At 43.8% G+C, this 20,008-nt stretch overlaps 1 protein-coding gene across 1 annotated transcript; it reads left to right on the top strand.

Annotated features, from left to right (window-relative positions):
* The first annotated feature begins 1,358 nt into the window (after window positions 1-1,358).
* On the top strand, window positions 1,359-4,890 carry LOC109642510 (ras-related protein Rab-1B-like). Its single transcript, XM_020107328.2, has 6 exons — window positions 1,359-1,746; window positions 2,701-2,773; window positions 3,077-3,172; window positions 3,280-3,375; window positions 3,479-3,610; window positions 4,116-4,890. The coding sequence occupies exons 1-6, from the start codon at window positions 1,481-1,483 to the stop codon at window positions 4,347-4,349; spliced, it is 897 nt and encodes a 298-aa protein (XP_019962887.2). The 5' UTR covers window positions 1,359-1,480; the 3' UTR covers window positions 4,350-4,890.
* The last annotated feature ends 15,118 nt before the right edge of the window (window positions 4,891-20,008 follow it).

Raw genomic sequence — 20,008 nt, 5'->3', positions numbered from 1 at the left:
TTTCTCTTCTCATTTTCCCACCCTTCCTCTTGCTTTTTAACCCTCCGTCTTTGTCAGTTTCTCTCCTCGTTCTTTATTTCTCCTCTTTCTCTCGGTCCCTTCCCCCAGTTTTCCCACCTCCGTGCTCCATCGGGAGCGCCACAAAGCCTGCCGCTCCCCTAGCAACCACCGCGCCGCTGCCTCTGCCCCGGCAACAGGCCGTCGTGAGGACTGCTGACCCCTGACCCCATGACAGCTGCTCAGCCATCACATATCCCACAATCCCCCTGCCCTCTGCTCACTCCCGTGACCAGGGGAGGGGAGTCGCACACGGGAATCAGCGTTGAATCAAACTTTCGCCTTTGTCCGTCTCTAAAAACGGAGGAGAGGAATGAAATGAGAGAAGGAGGGATGAAAAGAAAAGACATTCACTTGTTTACTTGACGTAAACTAGGCCAGTTGAGTTGAGTGTCTTGCCCAAGGACACTTTAGCACATGAACCAGAGGAAAGCTGAACCACCAACCCCAGAGCAGCTCAAGCATCTGGGCCACAGCTGGACAGATAAAGTGGAGACGAGAGGAGGGGAGACAGCAGAACAAGGAAAGGAAAGGAAGGAAGGAAAGAGAGGAGGCAAAAGAAAAATGAAGGAAAAAGAAAGACAGGAGAGATGAGATGACAGGAAATGAAAAGAAGAAGAATGAACCGACGTGTTGCAGTGGTTGTGTTTACACCAAACAAACCAACAAACATGCTGTTCTCCAGAGAACATTGTTTTCTGTTGACGACTCAGAAAATAATTAACAGCTGGAGATCATGTGACATCACACGTTCATGTTTTTAACCTTCACATGAAACCGGTCTGTGAAACAAACTGTTTTTCTTCAGCGGAGCTTTTTCAAATAGAAGTTTCTAATATTACAGCTCTGATGTTAGAAACTATAATCGTGTGTGTATATAAACGTCTGGTACATCAGCAACATGTCCGATCGTACATCTCTGACTTGTCTGACCTCTCAGTGTTCCCAGATCTCAAGAGACACTTTATTTACAATAAACAATATATATACATATATATATACAACATGTCCAGACGCCACAGACACAAACTAACCTCATAAGTGTCGTTCACCTTGTTTAAAGGGTTCAGTGTGTAGGAGTTAGTGGCATCTGGTGGTGAAAACCGACGGCTGAAGAAACATGGCGGTGCGTCATGGCGGAGCGGCTCCCATTAGATAGAAACGCCCATTCTACCCGTTAATCTCCTCTCAGGTGATTGAACACGACTGAAAACTTCTCTGTGAATATTATATTTCTCTTAAATCCTCCTGCTCCTTTAACATCTCGAAGATGGCCGGGTGCTGTTGTAGTGATCTACTTCCTGTTTGTTCAGTGAGGTACGGCGCTCAGGAGTGTGTGTGTGTGTGTGTGTGTGTGTGTGTGTGTGTGTTGGTTCCAGGTGCTGTCCCCGGCGTAACCTGAGCTGGTCTTTATTAATAAATAATGCACCTGAACCAGTCAGCTCATCCGTCAGCTCGTCAGATAGGTAGCTGCGGATTATTCTGCCATTTGCCCTCCGAAGGAAGGACACAGACACACACTCACACACACACACACACACACACACACACACACACACACACACTGACACAACATCCCAGCGGTGGAGATATTCTGCCGGTTTTCAGGTTCAGGATTTTATTTTCAGGGATAGTTTTGGATTTTGTGGAGACACCTGGAGCGACCTCAGCGATCATGAACCCTGAATAGTAAGTGTTGTTTCTTGTGTGTCACTGTTTAAACATTCAGCTCCTGCACAACACAAAGTGTGTAGCGTTGACATCCGCACACGAAAGTCGGAGACACTTTAAAATGTAACATCCTGGAGTCCTCTTTGTTTTCCACTTGATTAATGAACGTCAGAGCCGATGCATCGTGTTCAGGGACACGTTCGCTCTTTGTCCCGTATCCTGCTGCTGCTGCACCAAATGAATCTTGTGTGTCGCTCCGTCCTTCAGTTTGTGTGAGTGCACACATGTTGTGTTACTTACATGTAATCGTGTGTAGTCGATTCTCTGTGGATCACTAGGCTGCAGAGGCTGATGGGTATTGTAGGCCTGAGAGTCAGTTCTGACAAATCAAGTGTGACGTCACCGCAACAACTTGACTGAAGACCTTTTTTTTTTAATTTTAAGAGGTTATTTCCCACAATCCATCACATCTTCACTCTCTGTAAACACTATGATCACTACAATATCCAATAGTTACACTTTGGTTACACTAAAGAACAAATGATCCACGTCTATATTTAGTAAAAGAGGCTTTAAAGCCACATCCAAACAAAAACGCCTTCGTTTCCTCTGGTGTCCACGCGACTCTGGAGTTTTAGAGCCGAACCTCTGCGTGTTAGTCCGGACGATACCGATGACGCTCACAACCACTGGCTGATTGGATCTCTCTCGTTGTAGCCTTCACTGATTCGTCAGACTCCTGTCACATGACCTGAAGAAAAGTCCCTCAGCCTCAGCTACCGGATCAAACGTCTCTGACCCTGTTGTGTTCGCTGTCTGAATTTACCAATGACATGGACTGTTAACATGGAGGAGACGAACTCATTAAGTCATTTTGATGAACGGCTCCCTGAGGCTGAACCATCAAATGTGTTAGTGTGCATGTAGATCATGATCGTGTGTGTGTGTGTGTGTGTGTGTGTGTGTCTACAGCGACTACCTGTTCAAACTTCTTCTGATCGGTGACTCTGGAGTTGGAAAGTCATGTCTGCTGCTACGCTTCGCGGTAGGCCTCTAAACACACACACACACGCACACGCACACACACGCACACACACACACACACACACACGCACACCACACACGATTTGTCTATTATTTACTTTTCTCATTGTTTAAAAAATATATATGAGGAAAAATACAAAGAACAAAACAACATCAATATTAAACAGACTTTCAATGAGAAACATAAATGAACAAAAATGAAAGTTGATCATATTTTGTAACGGTGAGTACGGAGGCTCCTAATTGTGCGATGACGATGAAGATAGATAAAAGTTCTGGCTGTATTATTTCTCCACCACCGCAGGACGACACCTACACTGAGAGCTACATCTCCACCATCGGCGTCGACTTCAAGATCAGAACCATCGACATGGACGGAAAGACGGTGAAGCTACAAATCGTAAGAGTGATGGAGGGAGCAGGTTGTTATGGTTTTATAAATCAAACTGCTAGAAGCCAAAAGTGGGTAAATATCATTTAGTGTGTGTGTGTGTGTGTGTGCATTAGTGGGACACAGCCGGTCAGGAGCGGTTTCGAACCATCACCTCCAGCTACTACAGAGGAGCTCACGGCATCATCATCGTCTATGACGTCACCGAGCAGGTCAGTGTTTCATCAGCAACATAATGGAGGAGTTTGAACATTAACTTCTCCTCCTCCGCCTCACTTGTTTCTCCCCCTCTGTCTCTGTCCCCTCGCTCTGCAGGAGTCCTTTAACAACGTCAGGCAGTGGTTGGACGAGATCGATCGCTACGCCTGTGAAAACGTCTCCAGGCTGCTGGTGGGAAACAAGTCTGACCTCGTTAGCAAGAAAGTGGTGGACGCTGCCACTGGTCAGGTACACACACACACACACACACACACGGTAATAAACAATAATCAATTCTAAATAATGTTAGACGTCCACCACTCGTCCGATAGCTGGGAGGAGACATTTAGTGTCAGCTGCGGTCGTGGCTTCACAGTGTGTCGTTGCTCTGGTGATTGTTTGAGCAGGATACATCATGATGTGTCGGCATCAACTTGTATTACAAGCTACGGCTAAACACCAACCTCCGACTTCCATCAAAACTCAGGTGAGACGCAGCTTTTAAAGTCTCGAGGGTTCAGAGGGAGAGTTTGACCTGCTGGTGGCGCTACATTAAAAATCTAAGTAGTTTCACCATGTGTCTGTGAAACGTTCACCTCCTCTATTGAAGCAGACACACGTCACATTAACTCACACGTCTCGATGCTCTGGAGTTTACCTGATCACATTTTACAGCCGACACTTTATTCTTTGCATATGATGAAAAGTTGGATTTGTTAGTTTCACTCTTCTTCTTCTCTGGTTTCCTCTCCAGGACCTGGCGTCGTCTCTGAAGATTCCCTTCCTGGAGACGAGCGCTAAGAGCTCGGACAACGTGGAGAGGTCTTTCCTCACCATGGCCTCAGAGATTCACCGGCGCCTGGCCAGTGAGGGGGGGGGTCTGCAGGGTCAGTCCACAGAGGCCAAGGCCCAGGGCACCAAGATCAACAGCGCCCCCCTGTGGCTGGGGGGAGAAAAACAGGCGCAGGAGGCCGGTAACTGCTGTTGATCAGGAAACATCTCCACTGACGTCGCTGCTCTGTTCAGAGAGAGAGTTCACACTCATGCACTGGTTTAGTGTTTAAACACACAATCACATTTTGTCAGAATTGTGTTATTTGCTATTGACAAAATAAAACTGAGTTATCAGGAAGAAAAAACATGTTTTTATTACAATATTCAGTTTGAGCTTGTGTTTTTTTGAAGTAGGCCTATAGGAGGCATTTCTGCTTTATTATTAGAGAAGAGACAAACAGATGAGAGATTACAGCCAACAGAGAGTTCACTGCATCATCCCTTTACCTCAAGATAAAACAGTTTGTATAAAGTACAGGTTCAAAAGTCAAATGAAAATAATATTTAAATAATAGTTCAATGTACGAGTTTTATGAAGAACTGTGGCATCAGCAGTTTGAGCTGCTGTAAGAGACGAATGCAAAGTGTGATTTCATTTACTGTCATTTCTCCGAAGTGCGATTTTTTTGGTGTTTGTCAGATTTTGTTGTGGTTTGTTTGTTCTTTGTCTCTGTCAATAAAATAATATATCAGGAGTCTTGATGCTGAAAATCTGTTTAAAAGTTATTCGATGTAAAACAACGTGTAAATATGTTCAGTCGATCAGAGGATTTTCTGATTCAGGTTTGGTTTCTGCAGAGACACAATTTCATCGTGTGTTTCGTTTATTTGAAAAAGGGAAAATACATTTATTGCACCGGATGTAGCACAAACTAATTTAGCTAATCTCCATCTTTAGTGCCTGAACGTTTATATAACAGATCAGCACTGTTTGATGGGTTCTTCTCTGTTTCACCACATCCTTCCACCAAGATTCATGGTCAAGTCTTTTGTGTAACGCTGCAAATTAACGGACAAACAAATGCAGATTAAAAACTCCTTGAATATAAATATATATGGATTTAATGCACGATGAAGTCAGAACTTTTTCTACATCCAGACATTTAAATGAACAGCGCAGCCGTAATAAAAGTAGGTCAAGATGACGAATCACCGATCTCATTTATTTCAGTTAAATTTCTCCGGTTCAAGACTCTGAGTGTAATAATCGGATAAGAAACGACTGCAGCGACACTGAAGCAGGAATCTGCTGCTGAAAGAAGTGAAAACAGGAAGTTACATCATCTGAAATCTGTAAAAAAAAAAACAATAAGGTGAACTATCAATGTAAAAGAGAGAGAATTTGATTTGCCTCTTTCACACCTTGTCAGAGTTGTTCCACATCTTATTAAAAAACTGTGTTGGATCCATTCACATCATTTAAAGGAGCAGATACAGTTTGTTGTGCTGTGACAGAGATTCTGTAAATATTCAGGAAGCTTAAAGTTGTTGTTACCTTCCACCAGATGTCAGCGTTGCTCTGTTTTTCTCTTGATGGAGTCTGGCTCTTCCTCTCCTCCATCTCTCTCTCTCTCTCTCCTCATCCCCTCTGTTTCTCTTTCATGCTTGAGGTGTAGTTCATTGATGACACTGTTCTGGTTTCATTGATAAGTATAAGCGGGTGTCATCTGCAAACAGAGTGTGTCCTGATAATAATGAAACCAACACAACATCCAGCAGAGCCTGATTGATTGATTGATTTCTTAATTAAAGTAATTAAGTAAAATGGTTCTTTAAGGATGAAATATGTTTGTGTGACTGGAGACGAATCAAGACTCAACGTTCATTTAAGAAAAGAAAATGTTTGTTTCTATTTGTTGTGGATGTTTTTGTTCTGTTTTTTAAATAAAGGTTTTAAATCAAGATCTCTGTGTCTCTCTCTCTCCTCCATGATTCGTCCGGTGGACTCTGACTTCAGGGTGACTTTAGTAACCACTCAATGACACTGACTCACTCTTCGAGGGGGGGAGGGGGGGGCTCCCCAGAGTCGAGATGAGACACGACCTGTTTTAGAAGAGGAGGTTTTAATCAGCTCGGGTCCATAAACTTGTTCTGTTGTCTGAACGACTTCAGAGGTGAAAACAGTTTCCCAGGAGGAATCAGTCCAACGCTCATCTGTGCTGCACATGGTGATTTCCAAAAGTCACCGTTTCTGTTTGTCCAGACCTCAACGCCGCAGTTCTGCTGCTAAAGTCTCAGAATCTAAAAATCTAGAACAGTAAAGAACAGTTTGAGCACCAGCACCATCTACACCTCAACACACAGACTGAGTGGAGCCAGGAGTCGAACTGCAGACCTGTCGATTAGTGGACGACCCGTTCTTCCAAACTCAGAGTCGCCCACAGAAGCATTTCTTACCCACTGAAGAAAAGCAGCCGTGTTCCTCACAGCGTCTGAAGGAATAAAGCTCGTGGCTTCTTCAAGAGGAAGAATCTTGATTTATTTTATCTGAACTGACAGCGACACGACAAATGTATAAAGGAGAAAAGAACCCATAAGACTGAAAGACTAAAAAAAAAGATATTCAGGTATAATCCCCTCCAACACACCTCCGCTCTATTTACCTCGTCTATTTCTTTGTTTTTCCAGTTCAACCTCGGGTCACATTGTGCTCCTGAACCTCATCCTGCTGCTGGAAGTGACACATTCTCCACCGGGGACAAATAAAACCTGAGTGCAGCTCAGTGAGAGACAAACACATTTTCTACAAACATGTTCAGCGGTGATTCAACGGGAAAGTGTGAGAGGTGGAGGAGGAACTCTTTGGGAAACAGGTCGAATGTAGAACGTGCAGAACCCAAAGTGATGAAGACGAGTCGGAGCATCGACCCACAGCGACGTCACGCACCAGAGAAGAAGCCGCTCTTATGGTCAACCGCAGTTTTGAGAAGAAATGATTGACTCAGGCACCAAAAGTGAGTTTGTCATTTTGTCCAGCACCATGTTGACGATCATAAGTTACTACATGAACATCAGCTGAAGAAGACGAGAACCTAGAGACTGAGACTCCTGAGGACAAAGTTTACTGACGAGTACAGTCACTTTGTCATGGACTTCTATAGAAAACACGCGTGGAGTCGCCCTCTATTGGTCATTTGAGAGAATCGTCGTCTTTGCCTGCATCCATTAAATTCGACATTTTATTTTCATATTTTATTTTACAACTTTGCACAAGCCACGATTCAATCTGTCTTCATGAGCATGTCCAGTGCTCGTGTGAGCGGAGATGATTTTTATATCTGTGGCGTGTCGGGTTCTTCTTCCTCAGATCACACAGATGACTCTTCGTCAGGAGACGTGACGTCTTCCTCAGTTGGACCAGGAATCCTGCTCTCATCCCCCCCCCCGCTCCTTCCTGTCGACTCTAATCCTGACTTAATATTTCTTGTTAAGTGGATGAATCATTTCTCTGCCCTTTTAAGTTTCCCAGTGTCGCCCTGAGGCACAGAGAATTCATTAAGGAGAGGACAGCTCTAAGCCAGAAGAAGTAAAACCTACTGTACCCTTTTCTTTCAACCGACAATATAAACTTCATACAAAGGACATTTGGATTATTCTCCTTTATTAAAACTTTATTTTAGTTTTATTTATCAGTTGTAATGTCTGGGAACATGTAATCCTCATTATATCAACCACAACCTCACTTTGTGAACTCCATGTTTTTACTTTATTGACTCTTCAGGTTGTCAATTAAACTAAAGGAAACACACATTACATTATTATTACATTCAGTATTTCTAATCTCATCAAGGACGTTATGTTTCTCTGCTTCACGTTCGTCAGCAAAGACTGCTGGGAATATTTCCATGAAGGGAATGGGACATGGGCCAAGAAAGACCTCATTGAATTTATTTATTGTTTTCATCAGACCTCAGGATTCCCCAGGAAACAGGGTCTCTATGAATGTCGGTTATTATATTATATTGTTATTAATTATTATGATTGGACTTATTATCAATTATGAAATAAAAAAAAACAAAACCAACTGTAAACCCTGAACATCTGATACAGAATTTGAAAGTTGTCGGATTAAGTGAAGGCATCACTACAGCAGGAAGTCTCTCATCACTGATTCACTGATGTGATCCAAGGTCTCACAGAAACCGTCGAAGTCTGATTGTCTGTCCTCCTCCTCGCTCCTCTCTATCTGCCAGGAGGCCTCACCTAATGAAGCCTAGAATGAGGTCTTAACATTCTGAGAGACCTGGACACACACACACACACACACACACACACACACACATATCTGTAATGGATTTAGAGAGAAACCATCCCTTCCTCTAACCAACCTAACCTCTTCCATTTATCTCCGTCTGGCACACTGCTCAAATTAATGGTGCAGGACGTGTCCTAACGAGGGTTCTAATGATGGGAGCTAACGAGAGGCCGCTCCCTGTGGTCTGAGGGCCTCTCGTACCTCAGCCTCCAGTCTCTTTGGGCGGGATCGGGCTAACGGCCGAGGACGGTGAGGTTCCAGCAGAAAAACACACATGTTGTGTTGACTTGTGACTCTGCTGCAGCGTTGTTCCTCATCGTCTCTGATTTGTTCCTCCTGATAAACCAACCTGTTCTCGTCGACACCTTAGTTCTGACTCTGCACTTGCACCAGTTTCCTCCAGTGGGATGTTCCAGCAGCGGACAGATGTGAAGGACATGACGGCTGCCTTGTGTTTACTCAGTACAATACAAATAAAAGTGAATTGAATTGAATTGAGGCTGTAAAAAACGTACAAAGAGCTTTTACGGTTCCAAACATGAATGAAAACTCTGTAAGCAGATTATTTTGTGTTGCACCTCATGTGTGAATTGCAGCTTAACAATTAGTTGAATCATAAATATTATAAAAACATTTTCTGATATGCTGGAATAAAAAAACAGTTTGGTGACTCGACATGTTGAGGATGAGACAAACACACAAAGTCTCTTTATAAGACGTTTACAACACAAATGTCCCTCGTGTCTCTAAAAGCTTCTTCAACTGTGCTGCATGTGAACGATGAGCGGTTTGTGAGTGTGATGATTAAAAGTGGATTAGCCTCTTTCATTATATATATATATTTTATTTTCTCAGCCACACGGTGGGAGCGTCCGTCGGGAAATAATCCTCCACAACAACGTCACACTGTCACATTCACGTCTTCGGACTCGGAGCGGTTTGTTAGTCGTGACAGGAGCTAGTTTCAAACCACACTTCGATGCAGTTAAAGCTAATGAGAAGTGACATGTATTGTAACATGACTGTGAAACAGCAGATAGGTGCAGACAGCAGGAAATGTAAATGGGATATTACAGTTGTAACAAATGACGCTATTCTCCTTTCTGCACAAACCAGACTTTCATAAGGAGACGCGTGTATAATATAGTGAATATGTGTTGAATATGAGTCTCCATTATACTTCCTGTGTATCATTGTTCCATTTGTTTTATAGAAACAACACGGACGCACCAGGATTTGAGTTCGTCACAACGATGCTGTCGAGGATCCTTGTCCCTGTCGATTGACCTCAACACTGACCCAAACCTGCACAACCTCAGTGTGTTTATTCACAACTGTCTGTCTGCGTCTCACGTCTCTGAAGAACCGTTCTTCTCATCAGCTTCACCGTCACGTTGTCGAGAGTGTGTTGAATCTTTATTAACAAACTTTAATGAAACAGGACGCCAGTGGCTGGGACTCAAGTTGTGGGTCACGACTGATTCTCTGAGTCACTGAACTTTGAATAAAAGCAGCAGCAGCAGCTCATTTTTACAGTTTCAGAAAGAAATCAGCAACAGGCATCAGGACAGGTTCAGAACGAGCTCTTCACCCCCAAAGAGCCCATAGTTGCTGTTGATCATTTGAAGGAGACATCGTTGGTAATGGACAGTAGTAGTATAGTACAGTATAATATTTTTGCAGCAGTAGTACTGTTGACGATTTCTACATTCATGACATAACCCTCCGTGACTGATCCGTGTCGTCTGTGCTTGAGAACGACAGCTGACGGTAAACATGTCTGTTACGCACACTGAGTTCATTTACATTCATTTTTAATGCACGTATAAAAGGTTAATGGAAACAATCGCAGCAGCTTTTTGTGCACACGCATGTGAACATGTCGTGAAGTTAAATTCCTCAGTGCGAGAGGCTCGTAAATAGTTTCTGCTGCTTCTCTGTGAGAGTGATGTTTTCTAATTGGTGTAAATCAGACGTGAGGGAACGGAGCCAGAAATAAACCTGAGAGAACAAAGTCACATGACGCGTCTCCATCCAAGAGTCGCTTATTAGTCGGTGGTAAAGGTGCATAAAGACAACTTGAGGATTCACCACACACACACACACACACACACACACACACACAGAGTTCAACCTAATTATAGTTTTAATTACTTTCCCTTCTGGGGACGTCGTCACTTTGTAAATCTCATTACAGTTCCATGGTGTTTACAGCCGGTCGACCTAAAACAAGTGAGCAGACCCTTTTTTTCTGCTGCACGCTGCTGAATAAACATCTTTGTTTCAGACGAGGTCCCCTCCTGTGCAAAGTGGAAGCAGGGCCGTCCTGCACGTCTCTTCTGCTCCTCTTCATCAGTGACTCTGACGCTCACTCGTCCTCTGCCTCCCTCCTCCCTCTCGGTGCGGAGTGCAGAGTGCAGGAGTTGGAGTGAAAACCCTCCTCGCTTTGTGAAATGAAAGATAAAGTTAAGACAATGATTTTTCTGAAGTTGGCTCCCGAGATGTTACCGCTGTCAACAGGGGGCATGTTTTCGACTTCTTACATTTGTTATTGGAAATAAAAACACAAAGCTGCTGGAAGAAAGATGCAAATTAATAAATAAATAAGATGAACAAGAAAAGATGGAGGAAAACAACACGACCCTGTGACCTCTGAGGAACGCTGGGTTTGTTTTCTTACTGCAGAAAATGAACAAAATCAAGCAGGTCAGAATGTTTCCTGCAGTGTGTGTGTGTGTGTGTGTCTGTGTGTGTCTGTGTGTGTGTGTGCCATGGACAGCTTGTTTCACACAGCACCTGAAGCTAAAACAACCACACACCTTACTCCCACACAGAACTGAAAAGGTAATGAAGAAGAAGAAGCCGTGACAGTTTTTCCTCCCAAACGTAAAAGATCTGAAAAGAAATAAAATAAACTCTGATCTGCATCAACACAATCTGATCAACTGAACCCGCATCAAGATTTAATGCTTCAGGTAGCAGCCACAAAGAAGAAAATGAGCATCACACACACACGCAGCAGGGAATCGCACATTCAGAAGGTTCATCTGAACGCAACTCTTCACTCTGTGGCGTTTGGTCTCTGCAGCATTTTTGTGCATTGGTGTGAAGAGCAGGTTTGAATGAGACAGTAGATCCGATCGTCACTGATCCACTGCAGACACATGCTCATACACTCACTACACAGACTGACAATAATATATATAATGATATAATATTATTATAAATATCTGTATAATGTAATACAGACTTCCCTCTGAGGTTAACGGAGCCGGTTCTGATTCTGATAATGGTTCTGGTGACTCTGGGTCACTTCAGGAAAGCAACTGCAAAAGGTCGTAAAGCGGTTTCATGTGCTGCAGTAAATCTGATTTTATCTCCCTCTCTGGATTTCTTTCCACTTTTACAAGGCATCACGTGTTGTTTAGCATCGGCCCCATCAGCAGGCTCGGCCCGCAAATCATTAGATTAACTGTCAAGAAAGGAACCAGTGTCGGTAACGCACTTATACACGTGTTAATAGTGACTATAAATATTATCTCGGGACAACAGCTGTGAAAAAAATAAATGAATAATTTACATACGTAGAAAACGATAGCCAGGCTTTTATATGCAGATGAACAAAACGTGTTCGGTTCTCCCGTTTCAGTTTCTGACGACATTCGACTCTTCACGTTGACCTGCGTCGTTGCCTCTGATTCACGTTATCATCTACACACATTAAACCTCATCGCGCAGTTTGTAATAAACGTATACGACCACGGAAATGTCCCAGTCTGCAGACGTCGTTAGCGTATCTATATATAAAATGTTATCACTCAGTAAATGACACTGACAATAGCGGGGGATGGTTATTACCCTCGTCACTAAAGCAGGCTGAACTGGGAGGGTCAGAACAACACTGATAATTAAACTGGAGATGTTTCCAATCTCAACACCAACAATAATGAGCCTTTCACACTTTAATTTAATTTGGGAGGTGTTTTGAGTTACTTCTCCTCCGGGTAACAGCGTCACAGGACGCTGCAGCTCTGTGTTAATTAAAGCTCGACCAAACAACACAGATTAAAAAACACAGAATAGCTCAAAGCTTTGGAGAGTGAACATATTTCTACCAATAGAAATACTTTGTTTGTGGTGCAGACCTGTGATAGCGAGGTCTCTCTGAGCCCGTAAATAAATAATCATCATTTCCCCCAGTTTGATTAACTTCTGGTTTCTTCAGTTTTATTTCTGCTCCTCGTCTTTATTCCTGGAGACGCGGCCCGTGTGAGAAAGAGCGTCGGTGTGAAGGAGAGAGGTGAAGGTGAGATTTACCCTAATGACAGGAATGGAGAGACTAGGTTCTTTGAAAGACAGAGGGATGGAGAGAGAGACAGTGGGTGGAGGGGTGCTAATGAAAGAAGGAGCAGGAGAGAGGAAGGTTTAGAGGAGAATTTCTAATTAACGCTCCTCCGGGTTGATCCCACTGGATCTCTCCTTCTCTCCATTCATCCCTCGCTTTTACCCTTAATTCGGCTCCTTTCGTTGAAACCACTCCTCTTTTCCAACCTTGACCTTTCAATCCTTTATTATATTTTTCCTGCTCCTTCCTCTGTATCCGTCCATCCGTCATCCCTCTCTCCTGTTAAACATTTCTTCCAGCAGCCCATTTCTCATCCCTTTCTCTCTTTCTTCTAACAATTTTTCATCGACCTCTCTTCATCTGGCTCTCCTCCCTTCCCCAGTTCTGTTTTGCGCATTTTTTCTCAACCCACCCCATCGGTGTTTTCCTCTATAGTCTCCTTCTCTCTCTCTCCATCACCTGCTCTACCTATCTCCGTCCTGCAGGAGATGACGGGCAGGAGCAGGTTGTGATTAATCCTGTCTGTTCTCTCGGGGGTTTCGTACGAGCGGCCTGACGGGACGAGTCTCCAGGAGAGCGCTCACAGCACCGACGCCCCGGGAAGAAGAGCGAGGGAACAGAGCAGAGGCGATTGCAGGAATAAAGGAAAGGTGGAGAGGAGGCGTGAGAGGAGGGAAGGAAGCGATTAAGACCTCAACAGATGAGGTGGCGACGGAAGAAGATTGGTTAGTGAGAGGCTGCATCCGTACTGCTGCCACATTCTTTCTCGTTCAGTTGTGACTCTTGCGTTTGTGTTCTCCGCTGCGTCTCCACTGCAGATTTCTTTTTCTGGCCATGAAGCAGAACACGTCCCAGTGATCTGTCTCCGTCATGAACATAAACAAGGGTGGAGTTAACACCAGAGACACATTTATACCTTATGAACATGGAGTTCTTCCAGGACTCAGTATTTGACTGAGCTCAATGTTTTTAATCCACCTTTAAAAATAAACCACTTTTTTTTTTACCTCGTCTAAATAAAATGTTTGTATTTATGTGGAACGCCACAAAAGTCTCTCCCCGAGTGAAAGTATCCAACACGGTGTTCAACGTGTTGTCTTCCGCTGACGATTGAATAAGGACGTTTCAGTTTTGGGTTCTTTGCTTTTCTTTCAGAAACCAATTTAGATCCGTGTGAAAAGGCTGCAGATGAATCTTTCACCATGTGTCACAGCTGCAGAGTCGTTTCACATCTTCACAAACTACATCCTGACAACTCGCTGCTCTGAAACACAAACCATCCTCTTCCTCCTCCTCGTCTTCTTTCCTGAGATAATTATCTTGTTTTCCTCTAATTTACTGTGTAACCTCGACCTTTGACCTTGTTGGAACAGCTGAAGCAGAACATCTGAGATGTGAATGCACAGTATGATGTTAATGTCCCCCAATAACAACAATAACAGAAGTTTCACTGAGGGAACACAAAGTGGAAATTCTGCAGCCACAGGAAACATCCTCGTCTCTTCTTCAGCACTTTTCTTACTCGTTGAGAGAAAACGTCTCAGAGCTCCTGACCTCTTCTCTCCGACGGCTCCTCCTTACCTGACTCGGACACAAGGAAACACAGGCACTGTGTGCAGGACGGGTTAATGGGGTTCAAGACGGGCTTGTTGCCTTATTAGGTTCCCTCTGTCCTGCTGGAGATCAGGTCTTCAGTGTTAGGAGAAGACAATATAGAAAGTAATACGGAGACGAAGGCGATGAATCACATCGCTGGAGACGCTCAGTCCATCTTTCCAAAATGTCCATATTTAGTCCCATTGCACTCTCACTCATATCTTAGATTTTTTCAAAACATCGTCCTCTGCCTTCACTTCCAAACATCTCTCTCCTGAAATCCCAAAACTCAAGGTTTGAAGCTGAGCGAGTCGAGCGTGAGCCTCCAGGATGTTTCTTTGTTCCGTAGGGTGGATAACTCCGCGCTGCTCGCTTGAAACCTGCTGAAATTCGTTGTGGGTGCGTGGCGGACTCCACTTTATTATTTGTGAAACGCCCAAGTCTCTACGCCGTTAAGAAAAAAAGTTATTAAAACATTTCTGTTTTTTAGATTTGGTGGTTTGAGCCCTTCCAAAGGTCGTAGAGGCTCGGGGATGGTACCAATGGATCGGGCATTCCTAAACCTAACCCTCTAACACCCTCGCCTAACCTCCGATTCCAAAATGCATCTAAATAAGCACAAATTCGTTTCGATGATTTCATAGATCAGAGAAAAGTTAATACCAACTGAAAAAAGGGGGAGGAGTCGGAACAGAGGCTTATAAAGAGAGCAGACCATTGTCACTCACTCCGACCCTGAGAGAGACAAGGAGAACTTTTATCTTTTGGCTGACACACTTGTTCAACTTACAGCTGTAGTGATTTAAAATGAAAAAATATATCTATAAAAGTCTAGATACATTAAATAATATATGTCCAAAAATATAAATACTTAAACAAGGTGACATTGCTTTACGCCTTTCATAAAAAAAGTAAACTAAATTTGACTCACAGCTGGTTACCTGAAAAGGTCAAACATGAATAATTCTTTTTGAAAAAAACATAATTGACATTTTGGAAGACAGACACTAAGACACGACAAATGTAGTAGCTCTTCTTACATCTTGATTTTTTTTTTTTACGTAATCATAACATTTCATCAAAACTTAACTACCTGTTAATTAATGGAGAACTTGAAAACAGGGGTTTCAGGCATGTCTTCAACCAGGGTCTCTGGAATGTCCTCCTCTCCTCCCTCTTCAACCAGGGTCTCTGGAATGTCCTCCTCTCCTCCCTCTTCAACCAGGGTCTCTGGAATCTCCCCGTTCCTACTGCCTCCTCAACTGGAGTTTCTAGAATCTTCTCCTCTCTTCTTACTGGTGGAAGAGAAGTGTCTTCAACCAGGGGTTCCAGAATCCCCCAACGTCCTGCTCCCTCCTCACCCAGGGTTTCTGGAATCTCCTCACGTCCTCCTCTGGGTGGAAGACGAGTCTCTTCATCCGGGGTTTCCAGAACCTGCTCCTTTCGTACTGCTTCTTCAACTTGGGTTTCCAGACTCTCCTCCATTCCTTTCTCCAACCTTCTGTATTTTGCCTTTCTTTTGATTACATAGTAGTTTTCAATAGATTTGCTCACTTGGAAGGTGAAAATGCAGAATGGACTGAAGGCTTCGCATGAACCATTCGGGCCGGGCCTTTAACGTGAAGCCTGTGGTGTTCCACTTGAACTCTCCAGACGGACCCAAAGACACTGTACCGTTCTTGGCCACAAGAGACGTCCACGTCAACGAAGAGCTGATGTCGGACTATGGCGTGAGGCGGATGTCCTTCAGAGGTGAAGGCTTGGACCTGGAATGGTTAGATGACTGATCTAACATCTCCGATTATTAGCTGACAGCAGACATAGTATCTTGCGTTGCATTGGTTCATTGTTCTTTATTGTTCACTCTGTTGTTGTAGAGATAGATAGGTAGATACTTTATTGATCCCAAAAGAAATTCAAGTTGTTCTCATTGCTGTTGTTGTTGTTCTCCTCCTTGTTGTTGTTGTTTACAGCCATGTCTGAAGTAAATTGAGTTTGCTACAAAAGGACAACACCTTGAAGTCTTAGTTAAACATAAGATTGACGTATAAAGTGTTAGTGAAAAAGAGAAAGACACAACGGCACTGTCTTTTCTTAAACTCATTTATTTGAGAAACAAAGGATGTAAACATTGAAAAAGCTTCTGCAGGAACAGGGCTTACGTAAAAGGTGCATAAATGTAGATAGTTTAATTGATAGATTTTTATCTTATTTGAATACAATAGAGCCTGTTCCCGTTCGATCGCAGATCGCCTCATCATTCTCAGACTCTGAGTTCGTATAACTTTGATAACGTGACACCAGCATGTTTTCATTCCAAATTCTTGTTCAACAACAGGATGAAGATTGAATTTCTCCTGCACGCTGCCTCGCAGTTATAATGTTTGGATTCCAATTGTCCCACAAGAATAGGCCCCATTGCCAGGGAGGTAAAAGCCAGCCAGAGGGTGGAGGACCTGGAAGAAGATGCCAGTGTTGTATGTAAACTCTGGCATCACGCTCCGAGTCTGGACAGTCCAAAAAAAACATCTAGAAAACTGTCTCTTGCATCACAGATGGTCTGAATTTGAAATGTCTAGAGAGGATTGCATTGTTTTTTATAGTCTGCACTGCATCCATATGTGTGGCCTCCATCTTTGGGACCAGCAGAAGGTTCACTGAAGCAGCAGCGAGGAGCTCGTGGCGATAACGACGGCAGTAAAATTACAGTGGAGAGTTTGGCTTTCATCTCGTGCACAGAGCTTTAAAGGATTCCAGAGAGAGTGAAAAGCCCATTGGCCGAGTCGTAAGAGAACATCCATGTCCTGGCCCCGGCCATGGTCCCCTGGTGTGATTTCAACTTTTTAATTATGTCGTAATAAACATCGACACCTTCAGAAAGATCTTCCTGTCCTGTATTTATACCCTGCACCTTAATGGAGGCTGTGTGTCACCCTTCATCATACGATTTAAATAACACATTACAGTCTAATAACCAAGAGGTAGCCAGTTAAGTGTGGTGTCCCAGACGTCTTTGTCCCCAGCCAGCAAGTTACGAGTCCAAACCTCCAATGAAGGCGTCCAGGAGGAAACCTGACACCCGAGCGGCTGGATTCCTCAGATTTTGGCCACGACCTCGTTGTTTTGGTCCGTCCTTGTTGCTTGTGACCATAAGGAGAGAGTCAGAACATTGACTGACCAAAGCTTTACCTTGTGGCTAATGCCAACATTACGTTCAGACCACGAGAGCCTCCCCAGAGTGTACAGACTCAACTACACAGCACATGATAATATTGCACAACTAGGATGTTATGGCACAAGCTCTTGGATAAAAGCTTGAGTCTGGAACCGAACCTGCAGCATCGTCCAGTTATGATGCAAAGAGTCAGAGCGTTCAAAGATTTTAAACAGAGCACATGTTCGTCGGGGCGTGTGCAGAGAGAACCATGATGCTTTGCAGCAACATTTACTGCAGCTGCATTCTGACACACGACTCTCGTTCCTGTAAATTCAAGCAATGACTCGCTCATGTTGTCTCAGATTCATGTTATCAAAGTGCACCGTCACAGATTAGGGTGGAGAGCGATGGCACACGTTCCATTTGAAAGATAAACGGAAACAGTTTTGTGTAAAAACAATATATTTCCTCGTGGAGAGCGGAGATGTGGAAGAGGAGGGAGAGACTGAGGCCGAAGAGAGGAGTGAGAGGAAAGAGAGGGATTTAGGCTGAGAGCAAAGTTTCTCTGCAGATTAGCAGATAACGTAGAAGCACTTTGAGGAAAACAAAACAAAAATCAAAGTTTCTATTCAGAAGAGCTTTTGAGAAATGAGGACACACGTTTTCAATGCGACAGAAGCTTCTCATCCTCTTTTTGTTTTTAAGCCTCGTTCGTAGGTCTTCCTCCTCTGTGTTTCTTAAAATAGCTCCTTTGAATTTCACATTTCTTGAATTCTTAACTGGTTCAGTTTGAGGATGAAGTGTTCGGGGGGGGGAGGGGTCGCTTCAACACAGCAGCTGCGTTAAAGTGAGACTTCGATGTTTGATGACTCGAACTGTCCTCTTGTCCTCTTGTTCGTGTCATTGGACCGTCGCCCTCGTGTTAACTTGACGTGAGAATAAAACTGGAAACTTGCAGGTGAAAGTCACTCAGTCAAACGTGATCTGGAATTTACTAAATAAAACACACAGAACATTTCAAAGTAAAACAGGAAACAAAAAAAACAAATCCAAACAAAAAGTCCACAAAGTCTTTCACAAGCTCTTCAGGAAAGATCAGATCCTCGAGCTGTTCCAGTTGTTCACTGCGACGTCGTGAGTTTGACATGAAAGTGATTAAGTGTCCGTCCCGATCACAGAGAAACATTAAACCAGAGGAGTAACTCTGTCATCCGTCTGCCCTCCGAGGAAAAACTGAAGAAGAAGTGATGCATTGTGTTTGTGACTTTTCTTTTCAACTGGAGTGATGGATGCAGAGCTGCAGCGAGCCGACAGCTCTGCAGGGGGACAACAGGCACCTGCTGTGTGTGTGTGTGTGTGTTTGTGTGTCCTTTCTGCAAACAGACACACACTGGCAAACACATACGCCACACCTATGCACACAGAAAACTGCTTCTCATTAGCATATTAGCAGGAAGACGACCTGCTCGGCAGACGTTGGCTCCTCTGATGTGGCAGAGACGCGTCTGCACGGGAAGAAGTTCCTGGCTGCGTTCTGCAGACGGAGCAGAAGTCGTTGACGGATGCAGGATGTGAGGAGGAAGAGAATGGCAACATGAAATATCGTAATTAAAACGAGTCTGTGTGTAAAACTCACAAACGTCTGAGTGTCTTTTTCAAACTGTCACGGATCAGTGGTGAGAGAGAACAACACAGAGAGAGAGAGTCGTTAAGAGAAGAGGAATAATAACGGCTAAGTAGACAAGAGATGAAAGAGAAATAAAATCTACACGGCAGAATGATTTCACATCGAGCTGAAGCGTCGCCGAACACAAACGAGTCACCCAAGAACAAAAGGGAACAAGAGTTTGAAGACTTCAGTGGAAGAGTTCAGAGACAAACTGATGAATGTTCACAGCCTGTTGAGGAGTTTTTTAGAGAAGTGAGGAAATACTAAGTCCACAGTCAGAAACCTGACGTTTGATGCTGAGCTTCATTTTCCAGCACACGTCAGTAACCTTTACAAAATCATTCAGCATCAAGGCGTAGAACAATCTGCAACCGACTGAGAGTGGAGCTGGTGAATATATACTGGGCTGATTGCAGGTGATGAGGAGCACCTGTATGATGAGAGGGTGTGGCTTGGCTGGCAGATGAAGCAGAGGCGGAGTCCATGGAAAAGTACTGAGAAGTGGGAGGATGGGAGACTGAGAGACTGTGAGACAGACTGAGAGACAAACTGTGAGACCGACTGAGAGACAGACTGAGAGACTGACTGTGAGACACCACCTCAGAGTCCTCCAGTAAGATGTGCCCAGTAATCCACCAACCTTCATCTTCTCTCACATGTACTTTGTAAAGCTCTTTGTCTTCTTGTAGATAATAAAGTTTTGTTCTGCTGGTAAAACAGTGTTTTCAGTGCATTCGTCAAACAAATTAGCTGATGTGCTCATGTTTATTAAAAGCTTCAAACTTCCTAAT

The sequence above is a fragment of the Paralichthys olivaceus genome, chromosome 11 (genome assembly GCF_024713975.1).
Source record: "Paralichthys olivaceus isolate ysfri-2021 chromosome 11, ASM2471397v2, whole genome shotgun sequence".
In the NCBI taxonomy this organism is placed as follows: domain Eukaryota; kingdom Metazoa; phylum Chordata; class Actinopteri; order Pleuronectiformes; family Paralichthyidae; genus Paralichthys; species Paralichthys olivaceus.
This window is presented reverse-complemented; position numbering and strand designations above follow the sequence as displayed.

Excerpts from the sequence above, each read along its gene's own strand:
- LOC109642510 (XM_020107328.2), top strand. The coding sequence starts at position 1,481 with ATGCACCTGAACCAGTCAGCTCATCCGTCAGCTCGTCAGATAGGTAGC. Across the intron at positions 3,173-3,279 it reads AGACGGTGAAGCTACAAATC|TGGGACACAGCCGGTCAGGA; the intron begins GTAAGAGTGATG and ends TGTGTGCATTAG. Across the intron at positions 3,376-3,478 it reads TCTATGACGTCACCGAGCAG|GAGTCCTTTAACAACGTCAG; the intron begins GTCAGTGTTTCA and ends CTCGCTCTGCAG.